Source organism: Silurus aristotelis, assembly GCF_946808225.1.
Source record: "Silurus aristotelis genome assembly, chromosome: 29".
Classification (NCBI taxonomy): domain Eukaryota; kingdom Metazoa; phylum Chordata; class Actinopteri; order Siluriformes; family Siluridae; genus Silurus; species Silurus aristotelis.
The window spans coordinates 1,656,836-1,672,712 of NC_139602.1; the positions used below are offsets into that span (position 1 = coordinate 1,656,836).

Genomic DNA, 15,877 nt, shown 5'->3' on the forward strand with positions numbered 1-15,877 from the left:
GACAAATGCTTTACGCAAGTGCGGGTTTGTTATTAGCGAAACCAAAACAACACAGAGCACGAAGATCAAATATATTATAGGAATAAATTCTAAAGTAACGATGGTGTTTTGAACGACGTAAATAATCAGGACTGCAAAAACAACTTTTGCCATGTTTCCACACGGTCAGTTTAAATCGCCGGATTCGTGCACCACGGCGAATTTTAATGCTTGATTTGAGAAATAACAAATGTGATTATTATTTTTTATTAATATATCCGAGTAAAGAAAAGGACGCTGTGAATGTGTGTATTGAGTTGGTTTTAGGTTCGGCCGTCTATATTTATTTGTAGATATTTTTTAATAAAAATTGGTCAAACCCATTTTCGTGTCCATGGATTTTACGTATTAAAATCATTCCCAACAGTCCATTCTCTCCGTTTCACAACTTTAAAAGATCTTCAATCCATAGAATGTATACGTCAGTATAAATTGAGATCTTACCACCAAGCCTTCTTCCTTCCTCACCTACACCAGTAGCAGCAAATGGACACTAAATGTGAAATTTGATGGTCAAAAAGCAGCACATAGGAACATCATGGTCGGGTGTCTGCACAAATTTGTCCATATGGGGTACGTTTAATTTTACACAGCACCATATCAAAGATTCTAATAAATAAAACCATACACCAATCACGTCTTCAAAGTCTCAAGGATTTTTTTGTTTTTTATACACTTTATTTTATTGTATACAGATTTACTTAACAAAGTACTTTAACAAAGTCTATGCAGACGTTTTACAGTCGAATATTAAAAAAAAAAAAAAAAAAAAAGGTTGCGTATAAAAAAAACCCACGAGAATCGTTATTTGGACACGTAGCACTCGAATCGGACACGGTAATAAAAAGATGGACCGGAACGAACTCTAGTAACCCCTCACAATGCCCATATAAATAAACTCTACGATACAATATTGTAGCACTCTATTATTCCTCACGTGCGAATCTGCAGCCTTCTGAGGGACGTGCACGAGGACGAGAGCACACGTTCGAAGCTAAAACGTCGGGTACGCGCCGATGCTAGTCACTCTAACACGCACATGGAGAACACTACATGCAGCGCTTTAAAAAAAAAAAACGAGACGATAAAACATAATTATTAAAAATAATGCATTCAACCTGGAGAATTGGGGGCGGGAAACAACCTGGGGGGAGGGGCTACAAAACGAAGGGAAATATAGATGTGTTGGACATTAGCCTTGCAGCGTTAGCAGTGTTGGCTAGGTGGTGCTGGGATTTGAACTCACAACCTTCCTATAAGAGCTACCGCCTACCTAAAAACAGACGCCCCTAACAAAAGCGACATATACCTTATTATGTATATGTTATTATAATTATTATACCGAATTAACTTTTTTATAATTACGGACCACCACACAAGTTGCCATCTTGTTTTTTTTTTATGGCTCACAAGACAAGAGGGAGGGCATCGTAAAATATGGGTTTATAAAATTTGCATTTCCACGCATCCGTTTTTTCTAAATTGGGGTAAAATCAATGGCTAAACAGTAAATGTAGTTACCTCCGGCTACCACTTGTCTCAACACATGATTGGGTCAAAATGGATTCAAAATGACACAAGGTTTAGTGGTCATTCTTAGTTTTGACATTCTGAGGTTTGCTGGGCTTGTTTAGCTTCCAGGTCTCGTTTTCTGGAACCTCTTGATCCGACTCGCTGCTGGAGCTCTCGCTTTCACCGCTACTGCTCTGGCTTTCACTGCCCTCTTTGTCCTGCACTCTCCTGCTCTTTCTTTCGTTTTTCGCTTTCCTTTCCGACGTTCCTGGGAACACCGACTGGCTGGTCGTGGCGTCTGATGAAGCCTGATGGGTTTTCTGCCGGGTGCATGGTCCTTGGTGGTGGAGGAGAGCTGGGTTTGGCAGGTGGAGTTTCTTTGGCTTGAGCTTTTTGGTGGCGGTGAAACTCTTAGCCTTGGAGGTAACCACAAACCAGTCCTGGCCACAAGACAAGCTTTTCAGGTAAGACTCATGTTCAGGTGGCTACTTAGCAAACAAGTCGAATAATGATTGTTTATGGAAAATACATACATGATATGAGCAAAAGTATTGGGACACCTGACTTTTTCCACTTATATGTACATGGGTTGGATATGGTGGAAGGTCTTGAGTGGAATGAATTGGAACACACCAAAGGCCTGACTTGGAACACACCTCAAGCATCCTCACTTCCACACCTACATCAGTACCTCCTAACGCCCTTTTCAGCTGTATGTCCATGAATCTCCATCAAATCTGGTGGAACGTCTTCTTAGAAGACTGGAGCTCATTACAGAAGCAAATGGAGTCTAAATGTGGAATGGGATTCTCAAGTGATCAGGTGTCCAAAAACCTTTGTCCATACGGTGTATTTTATTTTATTTTTTGACTCATTACGTTCCTTTTACCTGCGAATGAACAGAGTTGATGTGGTATTTCACTCCACTCTCAGAGTTGAACTCCTTCTTACATATCAGGCATGTAAATTTCCCAGCATGAAAGTTGCCCTACAAAGAAAGAAAGAAAAAAAAATAGATATTTATTTATATTATTATATTATAATAAATACATATTACTTTGAACCTCAACGTGCTAACGGCGCTTAGGAAATGAGCTCACAAATCTCCACAAAACTTAGTGAAACATCTTCCCAGAAGAGTGGAGCTCATTATAAAGGGACTTAAAAAAAAAACAAAAAAAAAAACACATAGCATCTGATGGTCAGGTGTCCAAATACTTTTGACCAAAAAAACTTTATAACGTTTTTTTTCCCCCAAATTCGATAAAAAATTACACCAAATAGGATTGTTTACAATGTAAATAGGATTTCAGTGCATTATTTTGAAGACATTTCCCATTGAATGGCCAGTTAGGAACTAAAATGAGCTCCACTGTATGGAGAGAAAAAAAAAAAAGAAAGAGAATTCTTACCAAGGTGCAGAGTCCCAAATGAGCCTTCAGACCTGAAACACTAGTGTAGTAACAACCGCAACCCTACAGAGGAACAGAAATAAAACTTCAATATCAACTATGGACACAGGAGAAAAAAAGAAAAGAAAAAACCCACAATGTCTTGTTCAGACCTTGTTGGGACACTGCATTTTCCTGTTCAGTTTCACTTCGTTCTTCCACTTTCGCAAGACCTCCTGGCTGAAGGCCGGTAATCCGGGACGGGAATAACGTAGCTGAGATCAGAGCAGTGAACAAATCAAAACAATGGTATGGTCAGTCAAAGATGAATGGCTTCATCAGGATCCATAAAACTTGTTCCAGCATGACTGGAGGATCTTCCACTATAGAGTTTGAACTCTATAGAACAACTTTGTGATGAATTGGAACAACACTCCCGGCCTCCTCACTTCCATCAGTACCATTCTTCTGGCTGAATCTTCACAAGGCACACTCAAGAATCTAGAGGAACATCTCATTATAACAATAGAAAGGGATTTAATGTGGAATGGGATTCTCGAAAAGAATCACATAGCAATCTTATGGTCAACTTTTCCTTTCTTTTCCTGATTCATTTGCAACAATGAATCTGATTCAATGGATATTAAAGGTCAACCAACACGTGGTGTCAGCGATTCGCCTATAGAGGCCGCTCTCGTACTGTATAACGCAACCCGGAAAAACTATCATTCCAGCAATCAACTATCCGTGCTGATTAATCGGCAAAACCGATTAAATCGGTCGACCTCTTACGAACGCAATATGGATAAAGTACCTTCCGGTCGTCAGGTACCAGGTCTCGCTGCACCTTTCTCTTAGGCCACTCCTTGAACAGCTCCTGATTGGCGATTTCACGCAGATGGAAAATGGCCACCTGGGCAGAGGTGCGTTTGGCCCTGCCGCTGGATTCACATTCCATGGGTTCTGTTTGGCCATTTGTTTCAGTTGGTTGAGGTGCCTATAAAAAAATAAAAAATAAAAAAAAAGGATTTCAATTACATTTTGACATATTTTCTTTATATTTTCTTTTACCTGCAGCATTTCGAAGACCTAAAATGACTCACTGTGATTAATCTTATTCATTCTGTAAAATCAGCCCCAACAACTTGCGACCAATTGCCTCTTTATTTTGACGCCAATCGATTTTTGACATGAACGCCTAGCCTGTTCCAGCATGACAATACCCTTGTGCACAAAGCCCCCTCAATGAAAATCTGCTTTACATTGGTTGGATATGTGTGGAAGATCTTGAGTGGCCTGCTACAAAGCTAAAAGCCTTACTGAACACCCCAGGCCTCCGCAGTTCCTCACTTACACCAGTACCTGACTTTCCCAACGCCCTTGTGGCTAAATGAAATCGCGGAAATCTCCACAAAATCTAGTGGAAGCATCTTCCCTGAGGAGAATGGAGACTACATGTGGAATGCTTTGCCTCCATATGTATATTCTATATATTATATTCAGTGCTCACCGGCCCATGCTCAGATTTGAGATGGTACTCCAGGCCTGCTCTGGAGCGATACGGCTTTCCACAGTGCTTACAGTTAATTAGAAGTTTCTCCAGCTCGGATTCGGCCTTGCCGCATTTTTTCATGTGATAAACGTAGCCCATTATACTGGTGAAGCTGCCAGTACAGCCCTAAAAGAAAACAAGAAACACTTATAAGATATTCACACTTAAAACCATGAAGCATTGAAGATGTTTGGGAAATAACGAAGTGCGATTTTTCTATCAGCGCTATTCATCATACAGGTTCTTCACACCCTGCTGGTGTGTACGAGGTGGCATCAAAAAGTTTCGAGAATAGCTCCGACTTTTTTTAGCCTTCGTTTATACAACGATCCAGAAGAACGCCTGGAGACCTGTATTGCTGTGCAAGGGGACTATTTTGAAGGTGAAACTTTTTGATGCCACCTCGTAGCTGCCTTAAGATGTGTACACATACCTCTTTGGAACATTTCAATTTCCCCAACCTTTTCAGCACTTTTCTCAGTTTTTCCTTCACCGCATGATCGTCCAGTCCGTGTCCGTCGTCCGGGTTGGGCTAAAGCATGTACGACATCACGTTTAGACTGTAGATTTACTCGTAATTTAACCGCATCATCGTGCTGATCATTAGAACTTATTACCATGAGCATAATCTGGAAGATGAAGGATTAAATTTAAGCTTGGGAAAAACGACCAAAAGTATTTGGCCTGACTTTTCCACCCATATTTGCTTCTTCAACAAAATTTTACCTCAGAGTCATGCTACAAAATTGTACAGGATGTCTTTGGATGGTGTAGAATGAAATTTTTCCATTAATCGGAGCTAGGAAACCAAACCCGTTCCAGCACGAGACAATTTGAGCTCCGTGAACATCTGCAAGATCTTGAGTAGCCCCCCCCCCCCCCCCCCCCAGAGCTCATACCCTATCGAAGACTGTCGGGACGAATCGGAACACCACTCCAGATCTCCTCACTTACATCAGTTCCTGATTAATTCTTGTCACAGTTAAAAGAAATGACATAAACGACATACCAGTTTATTGTGGTCCGCCATGAGGTGGTACTTCATCCCAGTTGACGTCTTTAGCTGTTTTCCGCAATGTGTACATTTAAATACGGGCTAAAATAAAAGCACAAAGTCAGTGACGGGACAATTTTGGCTACGGCTAAACATACACTATATGGCCAAAAGTTTGCGGACACCCGACCTTTAGATTGCTATTGACTTCTCCACATTTAGTCTCCAATCGTCTCTTCTGGGAAGACGTTCCACTAGATTTTGTGGCAATTTGTGAGATTTCGTTCATCCACAAGGGTGTGTGTAAAGTCAGGTACTAATGAATGTGAGGAGGAATGGGGTGGCGCTCCAAATCTCCAATCCAAATCTGGAGCAAACGGGCCACTCAAGATCTTCCATTCCTTGGGAGACGTTCCAATTGGTTCCAAAGGTATTGAATAGGAGTCGTTAAAGCATTGGATTCCGAAAGTTCTGGAGTTCCTTGCCACAAATAACCTGCCAGGCGTCCCAATACTTTTGGCCACACACTATGCGTAAACGTCAAAAATCTTGAAGAATATTAGGTGCATTTACCAGTTTGCAGGCCACCATGTGCTTTTTCAGACCTTCCACCGTTTTCCTTCCCACACGTTTACACTTGGGGCAAGTCACTCGGCCTTTTGCTAGGATCTGCAGCTGCCAAGTTTCCTCTTGACTTCCTGCCAAAACACAAACATAACGTCACCGCGGCGTAATTAAATGCACGTGTGTAGGAATAATAAAACGTGGAAATCTGTAAGGTATCGGGTATACAGCCATGCTTCGATTGCATCAGATGAACTGGAAAGCGAAAAGGGTCATAATGATTAATTTTAGAGTACCTGGAGGATAACTTGGTGTCTCCTTTTTCACGCAGATGTTTGCCTGAGGGCTCCGTGTCTGAGCGAACTGCACCACAGGAACTATGACGGGAACTGTAAGGGAGACCAATCGTCAGATCAATGATCGGGTCTGAGAAAAAAAAACGAGGCGTTTTCTACCAAAACTGTGGGTGAAAACCACTTTTTAACCAAGTCCACACGATGTGTAGAGTCTAGACGACCAAAAGTATTTCCACACCTCACTTTTCCATTCCCAATAAGGGAAACCCAAACCTGTAACTCCAGCATGTGGAAGTGGAAGATCTTGAGTGGCCTGCTGTAGAGCTCTAACCCTATTGAACACTTCAAGGATGGTTGGCGTTGGTCTCCTCACTTCCTCTATGAACAACCTGGTGGCTGAATGAGATCTTACAAATCTCCACAAAATCTAGTGGAACATCTTCCCAGAAGTGTGAAGGTTCTTATAAAAGACACATTGTGGAATGAGATGCTCAAAGTACGTAGCAATCTTATGGTCAGTTATCCGCAAACTTTTGCGCATATGGCGTATGCTTAGACACGTGTGGATTAGAATGCGGTTGCATGCAGGACGTCGGATCATGCAGAGAAGATTGCGTTGAATGGATTGTTATTAGTAGATCTGTGACAATATTTTCCGTGTAGATCGATTTCTCCTCGTTTCTGGAGCGTTTTTTCTCACATAGAATACAGATTAACCTGGCAGAGGTAGAGCTGTAACTTCCTGCAGACACAACAGGAAAAGAATCGTCTGGTTCGATTTCATTTTTTTCACGTTTGTGAAAACGCCATGGGTTAAAAGTCAATTGTTGATGGTCCGAACCAAAGAAATAAACGATCCGCACCATATTGAATTGCACACCGTCGTAAGTTTTTTCATCCATCTCCAGCTCACCTCTTTTCCTCATAATCTCCGAGGCAGGCCCGCCTTTGTCCTTCGTCCTGCACGCGGGAGGATCGCACGCCACTTTCTGCACTTTCGAGTCATTCACCGCATTAGCACGGACCACCGAAGTGCACGAAGACCCGTCCACGGGAGGATCCTTGGATACCGGGTGCAGATCTTGATACCTGGAACGACACATCGCAAGCGCGTTACGATCCTTTTTTTCTCTTCAAAGCGTTAGAATGAATAAAAACGTGATTTTACGCACTTTTTCCTGCCATACGTTCTCTTTATCAGGCCTGCGGATTCGTTCTGAGATACAAGAAATGAGGATAATGTCAGAACCGATATTCCAGAAAATCGAAGTAATAATTGTTAAAGGATCACGATACATGATACAGACAAAAGTATCGGGACACTCGACTTTTCCCGCCATATGTTTCTTCTGTAAACTTTGACAGCGAAATTGAAGACACACAATCGTACATGACTTCTTTGGGAGCGCTAGAATGGAATGTTCCTGTCACTCGAACTAGGAGAACCCAAGTGTAACCATGCTCCTGTGCACAAATCCAGCTCTGTGAAGATACACTTTACATGAGTTGGAGTGAAAGATCTTGAGTAAGCAGCTATTGAGCTATTGAACACCTTGGGGATGAATTGAAACACCACCCCAGGCCTCCTCACTCCCTCAGAACCTGTTCCAGCATAAAGCTGCATGAAGGTATGGTTTTCATGTGTAGGAGTGGAAAATCTTGAGTGGCCTGCTTTTAAGCTACTAAACATCTTTGGGATGAATTGAAACACCACCCCAGGTCTTCTCACTTCCTCACCTACATCAGTACCTGACTTTTTCTAAAACCTTTGAGGCTGAATGAGATCTCACACATCTCCACAATATCTAGTGAAGCATTTTAAGGACTAAATGTGGAATTGGATGTTCAAAAAAAACTTACCGTGGAGGAAACCCCGCTACATACCGCAACCACTTTCTCCATTATTTTCGGGTCTCCTGACGAAACATTAAAAAACAACCAAGTACTTTTATATCAGGTTGTACCTTATTGCGTTTTAATCAAAAGTATGTGGACACCCAAGAACATGATGTTCCTCTCCAAACACTTACTAAACATGAAAGCACACATTATATACAATGTTTGTTTGTGACGCTCAGGTGTCCACATACTTTTGGCCATAGAGTGTATGAGAAGGGTACCTGTTTGAGGCTTTTTTTCCGGCCTTGAGATCTTCCTCTTGTTGGACATGTATATGACAGACATGTTCCCATGCGTGTGCTTGCTTCACGTTCAACACTGGGATAAACACAAACGTCGAAACAACAACGATCAATTCTCAACACAACCTTCTTTTTTCATCCAGACTAAATATACAAAAGTATTTGGACACCTGCCTTTTCTAGAATACCCAAACCTCTAAAAGCCAGCTTTATGAAGATCTGCTTTGTATGGGTTAGAGATCTTGAGATATTGCCCTACTATATTAAAACCTGTTGGGATCAATTGGAACACACCCCAGGCTTCTCACTTCTTCACCTACATCAATAACTGACTTTTCTAACACTTGTTTTGGTGAATGAAATCTCACAAATTAAAAAAAAAAAGAATCTCCACAAAATCCAGTGGAACATCTGAAGAGTGGAGCTCATTATATGGAACGGGATGCTCAATCTTATGGTCGGGTGTCCACATACTTTTGTCCGAGTAAATCTTCTGCTGGTGGAAAACACCTGAAGTGGAGAATGGCTGAGGCTGACAGAACGTCTACAGTATCTCCAATAATCCAAGAGCATCTCAGAACACTCTACACGTTAGAGGTCAATGTCCTACAACAGCCGAACACCACATTGGGTTCCTCTTCTATCAGAGCAGACTCGGAATCGGAGTCTATCATGACCACAAAAAGGGTTCCTCAGTTCCTAAATCAGCAACGTTTGGACTTCTTACACCATATCAACTCTATATAACGACTACAACCCAGCATGATGTCAATCTCAACTGGGCCAGATCTCCAGATCTGAATCCACGCTGAGCATCCTCGGGATGTCCTACAGACGCCCAGACAGATATTACATCAACGGGCATCGAAAAGAGAACCTAGATCTTGAGGTGGTCATCTTCGGTTTCGACTTTACGGAAACCTTGGGATCCTGGAGGACCTACTCAAGCATCACAAGAGAAGATGTGTTCATGAAAAACAACCAGATTGAGGTGAAGCTAGTGAACTAAGCACCCCCCCCCCCTCCCCATAACGTTACCCAAGGGGTGCCAATAATTATGATCAACACCCACCACACACCACTTATAAGCGGTATTGGGGTAATGTTATGCATTCCTGTAGTATTCATGCATGACTTACCTGAAAAGGTGCTCGGAGACAGGATCACATTGTTTGTTTGTTTGTTTGTTGGCGTGCTAAGCTCGAGGTCACGTGGTGGCATAAAAACACGTGCAAAAATTGTTTTTATATATACACACACGTGAAAAGGGTGGATCGCGTAGAGAACGGAAGCGCGGAGATACAATGTAGCTGCGGCGTCTGCGCCTGCGCAGTAACATGAAACCTTCTCGATCCAAACATCAACCACCATCCAAACACCATCCACCGATCTGCTCCTCTTCACCTGCCTACATTCATACCCCCATTTCTTCCAATCTCCTGGTCGTGATCAGGGCAGAGAACACCATCAAACCGAAGTGCGCTGCAACACACCACCACCGAGCCCAGGATCCGGTTTAGCTCCACCCAAACCCAGAACCAGACCAAAAACCAAACCTGGACCTTCTTAATCCCTGTTGACTGACCCTCCAGGCAGCCTTACATACCCGATAGCAAACCAACCAGCCTTCCACATTATCTATTGCATGATGTCATGTGAACTCCAGAGTCTTCTGTAGTGCAGAAGATAAAGATGGCAGCATCAGGAGCTGCACTGCTGGAATGGAAATGGTGTCCTGCTCAAAATGATCACACGTTACCATCATGCACTAGAGAGCACACGGCGTATACTGAAATGTGTGTGTGTGTGTGTGTGTGTGTGTGTGTTTTTTTTTTTTTTTTTCAAAGAGGGTCCGGATGACGTCACATATTTATTTGCATATATAAATTTTTATCGTCATGATGCGTTCCATATTTAGGCATCATTATTAAGGCACGTGAGGGGAGTTCAAAGATAAAAGATAAAAGAGGTGGGAGAAACAATGGTGATCAGGGATTGGCTGTAGGGGGAAAATAGTGATTAGTGATTGGTTGTTGGGAGACAGTAATGATTAGGGATTGGTAACTGTGAAGCAGTGGTGATTAGTGATTCGTTGTGGGGAAATAATGATCAGTAATTGGTTGTTAAGAGACAGTAGTGATTAATGATTGGTTGCTGTGAAGTCAGTGGTGATTAGTGATTGGTGGTTGGGAGACTATGATTGGTTGTTGGGAAAATGGTGATCAATGGTTGGTTGTTGAGAGATAGTGGTGATTAGTGATTGGGTACTGTAAAACATTGGTGATTAGTGATTGGTTGTTGGGAGACAGAAGTGATTAGTGATTCGTTGTGGGAAAATAATGATCAGTGATTGGTTGTTGAGAGACAGTAGTAATTAGTGATTGGTTGCTGTGAAGTCAGTGGTGATTAATGATTGGTAGCTGTGAAGTCAGTGGTGATTAGTGATTGGTGGTTGGGAGACTATGATTGGTTGTTGGGAAAATGGTGATCAATGGTTGGTTGTTGGGAGATAGTGGTGATTAGTGATTGGTTACTGTAAAACATTGGTGATTAGTGATTGGTTGTTGGGAGACAGTAATGATTAGTGATTCGTTGTGGGGAAATAATGATCAGTGATTGGTTGTTGAGAGACAGTAGTGATTAGTGATTGTGATTGTGTCTTACAATGCATCATCCGGTATCGTCTTTTTTTTCGCTGTTACAATAAATGTACACGTATATACTATACGGCTAAAAGTTTGTGGACACCCAACCACCAGAATCCACTAGATTTCGATTTTGTGTAAGGCATTAAGAGAATGAGGTTCTGAAAATGAGGTCTGGAGTTCAACTTTGTGGAAGCAGCTTGGAGAAGAAGCACATGTGGTTTGTCATGTGGATTAGAGCATTATCCCCAAAAAAACCCAGACCATCACCATCATCAGCTTTGAGTGTCATCACTATGTTGCTCAGTGGTGAAGGCTTTAGACTGGAAGGTTATGAGTTCAAATCCCACCACTACTGGGCCCTTGAGTGAGGCCCTTAACTCTCAACTCCTGTATAAATTATATAATTGTACGTTGCTCTAGATAAGGGTTTGTCTGGATATCACTAATATTTTGATTGATGGTAATCATGGTATTAGTTCTTTGTGAAGTTTTTAATAAAACAGCAGTAGAGGAACGGGAATCAGTGCGGTGGTACTTGGGAACTTTTCTCTTCTCTCATCCTGCTGCTATTCGTCTTTTCAGTTTCTCGTGTCGGTATAGAAGCCGAGCTCGCAGAGCGCCGAACATCACCCCCCTCCACCTCCAGTGGAAAAGAAAACCACCAGTGAAGACCAGGAGAGCCTTCCAGGAACGGGGTCACACCGTCACTGACTTTGTGTATCCAGGTGTTAAACACCGCCCCCTGCTGTTAGCTCCTCAAATTCCTGACTGAGGTGATCCATCTGGTACAATAAAACACAGATTGAATGGAGTTACATGATCATGTAGATGGATGGATGGATGGATGGATGGATGGGTGGATGGATGGATAGATATACATATGGACATAAGGATAAAAGAAAGAAAGAAATCTTTAGCGAATGTGACCCAGTCGGAGGTGTTGGATTTATTTCACTGCCCCAGTCTACCACCTACACACACACACACACACACACATACACACACACCACACATACACACACACCACACACACACACACTACAGCAGTCAGGAATCGTTTCGGGCAAAAACGTACATCCTGAGTATTGTTGCCCTCTTTTTCAGCTTCCGTCATCTCGCTGTCCTGCTTCTTCAGAGTGCTGTGAGCGAAGCGCTCTTTCTCCTAAACCACAGCCATGTAGTGAAAGAAGAAGAAGAAAAAGAAGAAGAAGAAGTTCACACCAGGCCCCTTTAATCCTATTTCTTTTAGAATTCGAGATTCTTCAGGAGTTCATTGATTGAGTTCCTCTTACCAGGAGTAACTCGTCACGCTGTTTCATGGTCTCGTCACACCGCGACTCTAGAGTGTTGAAACTGTCCTGTGCTTGATCGATATCCTAAAACACGTCAGAAAAACACGTGAGCCCGTGTATCATGTAAATGCTGTGAACTAGGGATGTGTAGCTCCATAACTGAAGCACAGCCAACGATACGATACATTAAAGATACATATGAAGCAGCTACTGATGCGATGTGATACAATTCCCCCCCATTACAATTCAGTGCACAGCTCTACCTCTGCCATGTCAATCTCTATTCTATGTGACCTATCAAGACACGCCTCGGCCTCCGTAGTCTTATGATATGTAAAGTTTAGCGAGGAGAAATCGATCTTCACAGAAAATATTGGTCACTTTCTAAATAATAGAAGTAAAGCGCATCTATTAAATATTATACGTAAATAAATCGTTTTTTTACCGACGCAAACACGTTCAAAACGACGCCTCACGTTTTTCTTTTACACAATGTATTCACACGTTATATTCACGTACCTCCTTTATAACCCCCCACGTTACTTCTAGGTCGTGGAGGTATCGATCCAGCTCCCGCACCATCGCTTCCAGTTTGATCTTGTAGATCCTTAACTCTGAATTTAGCTTCTCCAAACAACGCTTGTTTTTCATGTCCTGAGTGCCCTGGAACAAACAAAGCTTCACGTCTTACACACGCATTCCGACCTTATTCCATTTCTATACGGTTTCCGAAGAAAAGACCTCACCGTCAGTGGATTCTGTTGGTCTGAACATTCCTTCATCGTCTGTTCATACTGCAACTTCAGGGCTTCGTGAGACTCGCGCTCGTGCTCGTACTCCTGAAACACAACCACGGAGAAGAATCCAGCTTCATATAACGTCTCGGAAAACGAATTGTTTTTAGTTTTTCTGTATACGAAAAGGACGTACCTTCCGCAACTCGCTGTACTTTTCCATTAGGGCTCGGTGTTCCGACAGGGACTTGGTGTAAATTTCAGATTTTTCTTTGGAAGCCTAAAGCACAGGGCATGGACGAGTCATAGACAAAACAACGTATGTGTATACAATCCGCTTATCTCCAAAGCTTCCCAAATTAAGTCTAACGGTCAATGGAAGTCTCTCTATCTTGTATATTTCATTTACAATTCCCGACTGTTGGTCTCTTGTTGGAGGATGAACCCGGAACCATTTACGTGTTATTGCTGTTTTTCTTATACGGTTCTTATTACAATGTAATAAGTGAAAATTCCAAACCCCACCCCAAATAATTTTCCAATTTCAGCTGCCACTCCTTGACTTTAAGTGTTTTTTAACCATGCCCAGAAAAAATAGGAACGATCAACCTCTAAAGGTTCCGAATTGCCTCCAACAAAATCCCAGCCTCTGTTCACTTGGGCGTATTGCCGTTAATTTAGGGATTATAAAGAATTCAATTCTTCCATCTTTCCATTCTCTCCAGTCTTTCTCTGTTCTTTGAGAATCTGAATCTTTCTCCCATTTTTGTTTCGCACAATTTGTTGCAAGTCTTTTTACTGGTTTGTACACGACAGACGTATCGGGACACCAGAGCTTTCCTGCCGTAAGTGGTTCTTCTCCAGACTGTCTTATAAAATATTGCATTTGAAGAGGAAGATCTTGCTGCTATAGAGCTCTGATCTCATCCCTACTGAACACCTTTGGGATGGATGTGAAGACCTGACTGCACCCCTAGGTCTCCTCACCTTCTTACATCAGAACCTTACTAACTCCCTTGTGGTTGATAAACACAATGTCACACAATGTCCATAAACACACTCCAAAATCTAGTGGAACATCTAACCACAAAAAAAACCCTTATGAGAAGGTGTCCGAAAACTTTTGGCAGTTAGTGTATATGTCCATCGTATTTTAATACTGATTTATAATTGTCTTCTTTTAAATATGGATTAATAAATGTCGTGATTGGCAATCCCGCTTACATTCACAGCATTTGGCGGACTTACATTAAGCTCATATATACAACTGAGCAGCTATTGTGGGTAAGGGCCTTGCTCAGGGGCCCAGCTTGGTGTGGCAGGGATTTGAACTCAAATTCAAAGTCCAATGACTTAAGCACTAAGCGACCACCTCCTCGCCTTGTGATCAGTAACCCCCGAGCCTATCTGAAAGATTACAACAGTAGGAACTCGGAACACGTTTTTGAGTTCTGAACACATTTCGTTTAAAAGGTTCTACGTTAAATTGTGGAAGCAGTTCCTCTTGTTCAAAACCTCGTCTTTTTTTCCTCTCCCTCCTGAACATGAGCAAACGGTTCAAGCTCGAGTAAATGAGTGCATTTATTCGTCAGTTCGAAAAAGTTTGAGAGTAGTTTTGAGACACGCCAGCAGATGGCAGCACGAGGCTGCACGCACAGTCACAGGAAACACCGACCTTCGTAAATCAGTGTGCCAAAAGAAATCGTCCTGGTTACATCGCAGAAGGTGTTTGACACGCTTCGAAAAGAAGACTTTCAGGACAAAATCCATTCTTGACGTTATCTCGAAAGAGATAACGTCTTCAACAAGCAACAACTTTTTTATGTCTGGAAAAAAGTAAATATACACCCAGGTAAAAAACGATATGGAAAAACTTACCCTTTGGAAATCGATTTTCTGAGTTGGACCAGGCTCCATTAAATTGCAATCGGAGACCACGTTTTGGTGAATGTCCTGTACGGGGTCTTGGTCCTGAAACACCGAATATAAAAAAGAAAAGAGGATTTTGTTGTATTTCCATCGTTCCATCTTTTTCTTGTTCTTATCTTCACTGTTCTATGACTTTCCCACTGACCTTTTGTTCTTTCTTATACGTTCTATTGGACTCCGAGAGCTCCTCCTCCAGCTGCCTCAAAAAATCGTTCACCTTGTTCATCTCGGACACCAGGTCGAAGATCTTGTTCTCCAGCTGAACCTTGGTATCCAACGCCTCCCGATATTTCCTCTGCATAAAAAAAAAAAAAAAAAGATGATGCACACATTTGAGGATCGTCCAAAAAAAAAAATCATTGTTCACATACCTTGTATGATTTATCTCGACTTTTCAGAGCTTTTCTCATCTCTTTACACTCGACCCTGAGGATTCTGTAGGCCTCCTGCTCTTGCTGCCTTTCCTGAAACGAAGCGAAAGTGCCGAATCGTCACGATAAACCTCACGCCATTCTCTGTGAAGGAACGACGTAAAGTGAAGGTTTTTTCACTTACACTATTGATCTGCTCAGCGGTGCTGCTTATCTCCGAGACCTCTTCGGTCAGCTGCTGCACTGAACCCAACATCGTCTCCATCTGCTCCAACACCTTCAGAGTCCCAAACAGAAAGAGAAAGCAGTTTGTTAAGTGCTTGATTTACTTCTATACTCATCTTCAGAACCTTTCCCAGGACTCGGGTCTCATCAGAGCAGCTTCGAAGGTTTTATGGACACCAAGAACATGAT

At 42.2% G+C, this 15,877-nt stretch overlaps 3 protein-coding genes across 3 annotated transcripts in view; 1 reads left to right on the forward strand and 2 right to left on the reverse strand.

Moving 5' to 3' along the window:
* Nucleotides 1–1,363: 1,363 nt before the first annotated feature.
* On the reverse strand, nucleotides 1,364–10,297 carry znf512 (zinc finger protein 512). The gene is made up of 15 exons (XM_083534830.1): nucleotides 9,629–10,297; nucleotides 8,469–8,565; nucleotides 8,209–8,264; nucleotides 7,521–7,564; nucleotides 7,262–7,437; nucleotides 6,349–6,441; nucleotides 6,062–6,186; nucleotides 5,504–5,590; nucleotides 4,928–5,026; nucleotides 4,453–4,620; nucleotides 3,757–3,939; nucleotides 3,116–3,217; nucleotides 2,964–3,026; nucleotides 2,441–2,539; nucleotides 1,364–1,991 (listed from the first exon to the last, which is right to left on the reverse strand). Exons 2-15 carry the CDS (start codon nucleotides 8,530–8,532, stop codon nucleotides 1,623–1,625), a joined length of 1,728 nt encoding a protein of 575 aa, XP_083390956.1. The 5' UTR covers nucleotides 8,533–8,565; nucleotides 9,629–10,297; the 3' UTR covers nucleotides 1,364–1,622.
* The window catches only part of LOC310722951 (uncharacterized protein), a gene marked incomplete at its 3' end in the record, with an annotated part of 18,561 nt that continues 4,638 nt past the window's right edge, over nucleotides 1,955–15,877 (forward strand). Inside the window, exon 1 of the mRNA XM_083535768.1 lies at nucleotides 1,955–2,015. The remainder of the gene's footprint in view (nucleotides 2,016–15,877) is intronic.
* Nucleotides 11,308–15,877, reverse strand: part of LOC310722409 (uncharacterized protein) — a 6,768-nt gene continuing 2,198 nt past the window's right edge. Inside the window, exons 3-12 of the mRNA XM_083534831.1 lie at nucleotides 15,648–15,740; nucleotides 15,464–15,556; nucleotides 15,238–15,387; nucleotides 15,042–15,134; nucleotides 13,360–13,443; nucleotides 13,176–13,268; nucleotides 12,949–13,092; nucleotides 12,430–12,513; nucleotides 12,213–12,299; nucleotides 11,308–11,919 (exon numbers count right to left, since the gene is read on the reverse strand). Coding sequence (XP_083390957.1) covers nucleotides 11,866–11,919; nucleotides 12,213–12,299; nucleotides 12,430–12,513; nucleotides 12,949–13,092; nucleotides 13,176–13,268; nucleotides 13,360–13,443; nucleotides 15,042–15,134; nucleotides 15,238–15,387; nucleotides 15,464–15,556; nucleotides 15,648–15,740 — 975 coding nt within the window. The 3' untranslated portion in view covers nucleotides 11,308–11,865. The remainder of the gene's footprint in view (nucleotides 11,920–12,212; nucleotides 12,300–12,429; nucleotides 12,514–12,948; nucleotides 13,093–13,175; nucleotides 13,269–13,359; nucleotides 13,444–15,041; nucleotides 15,135–15,237; nucleotides 15,388–15,463; nucleotides 15,557–15,647; nucleotides 15,741–15,877) is intronic.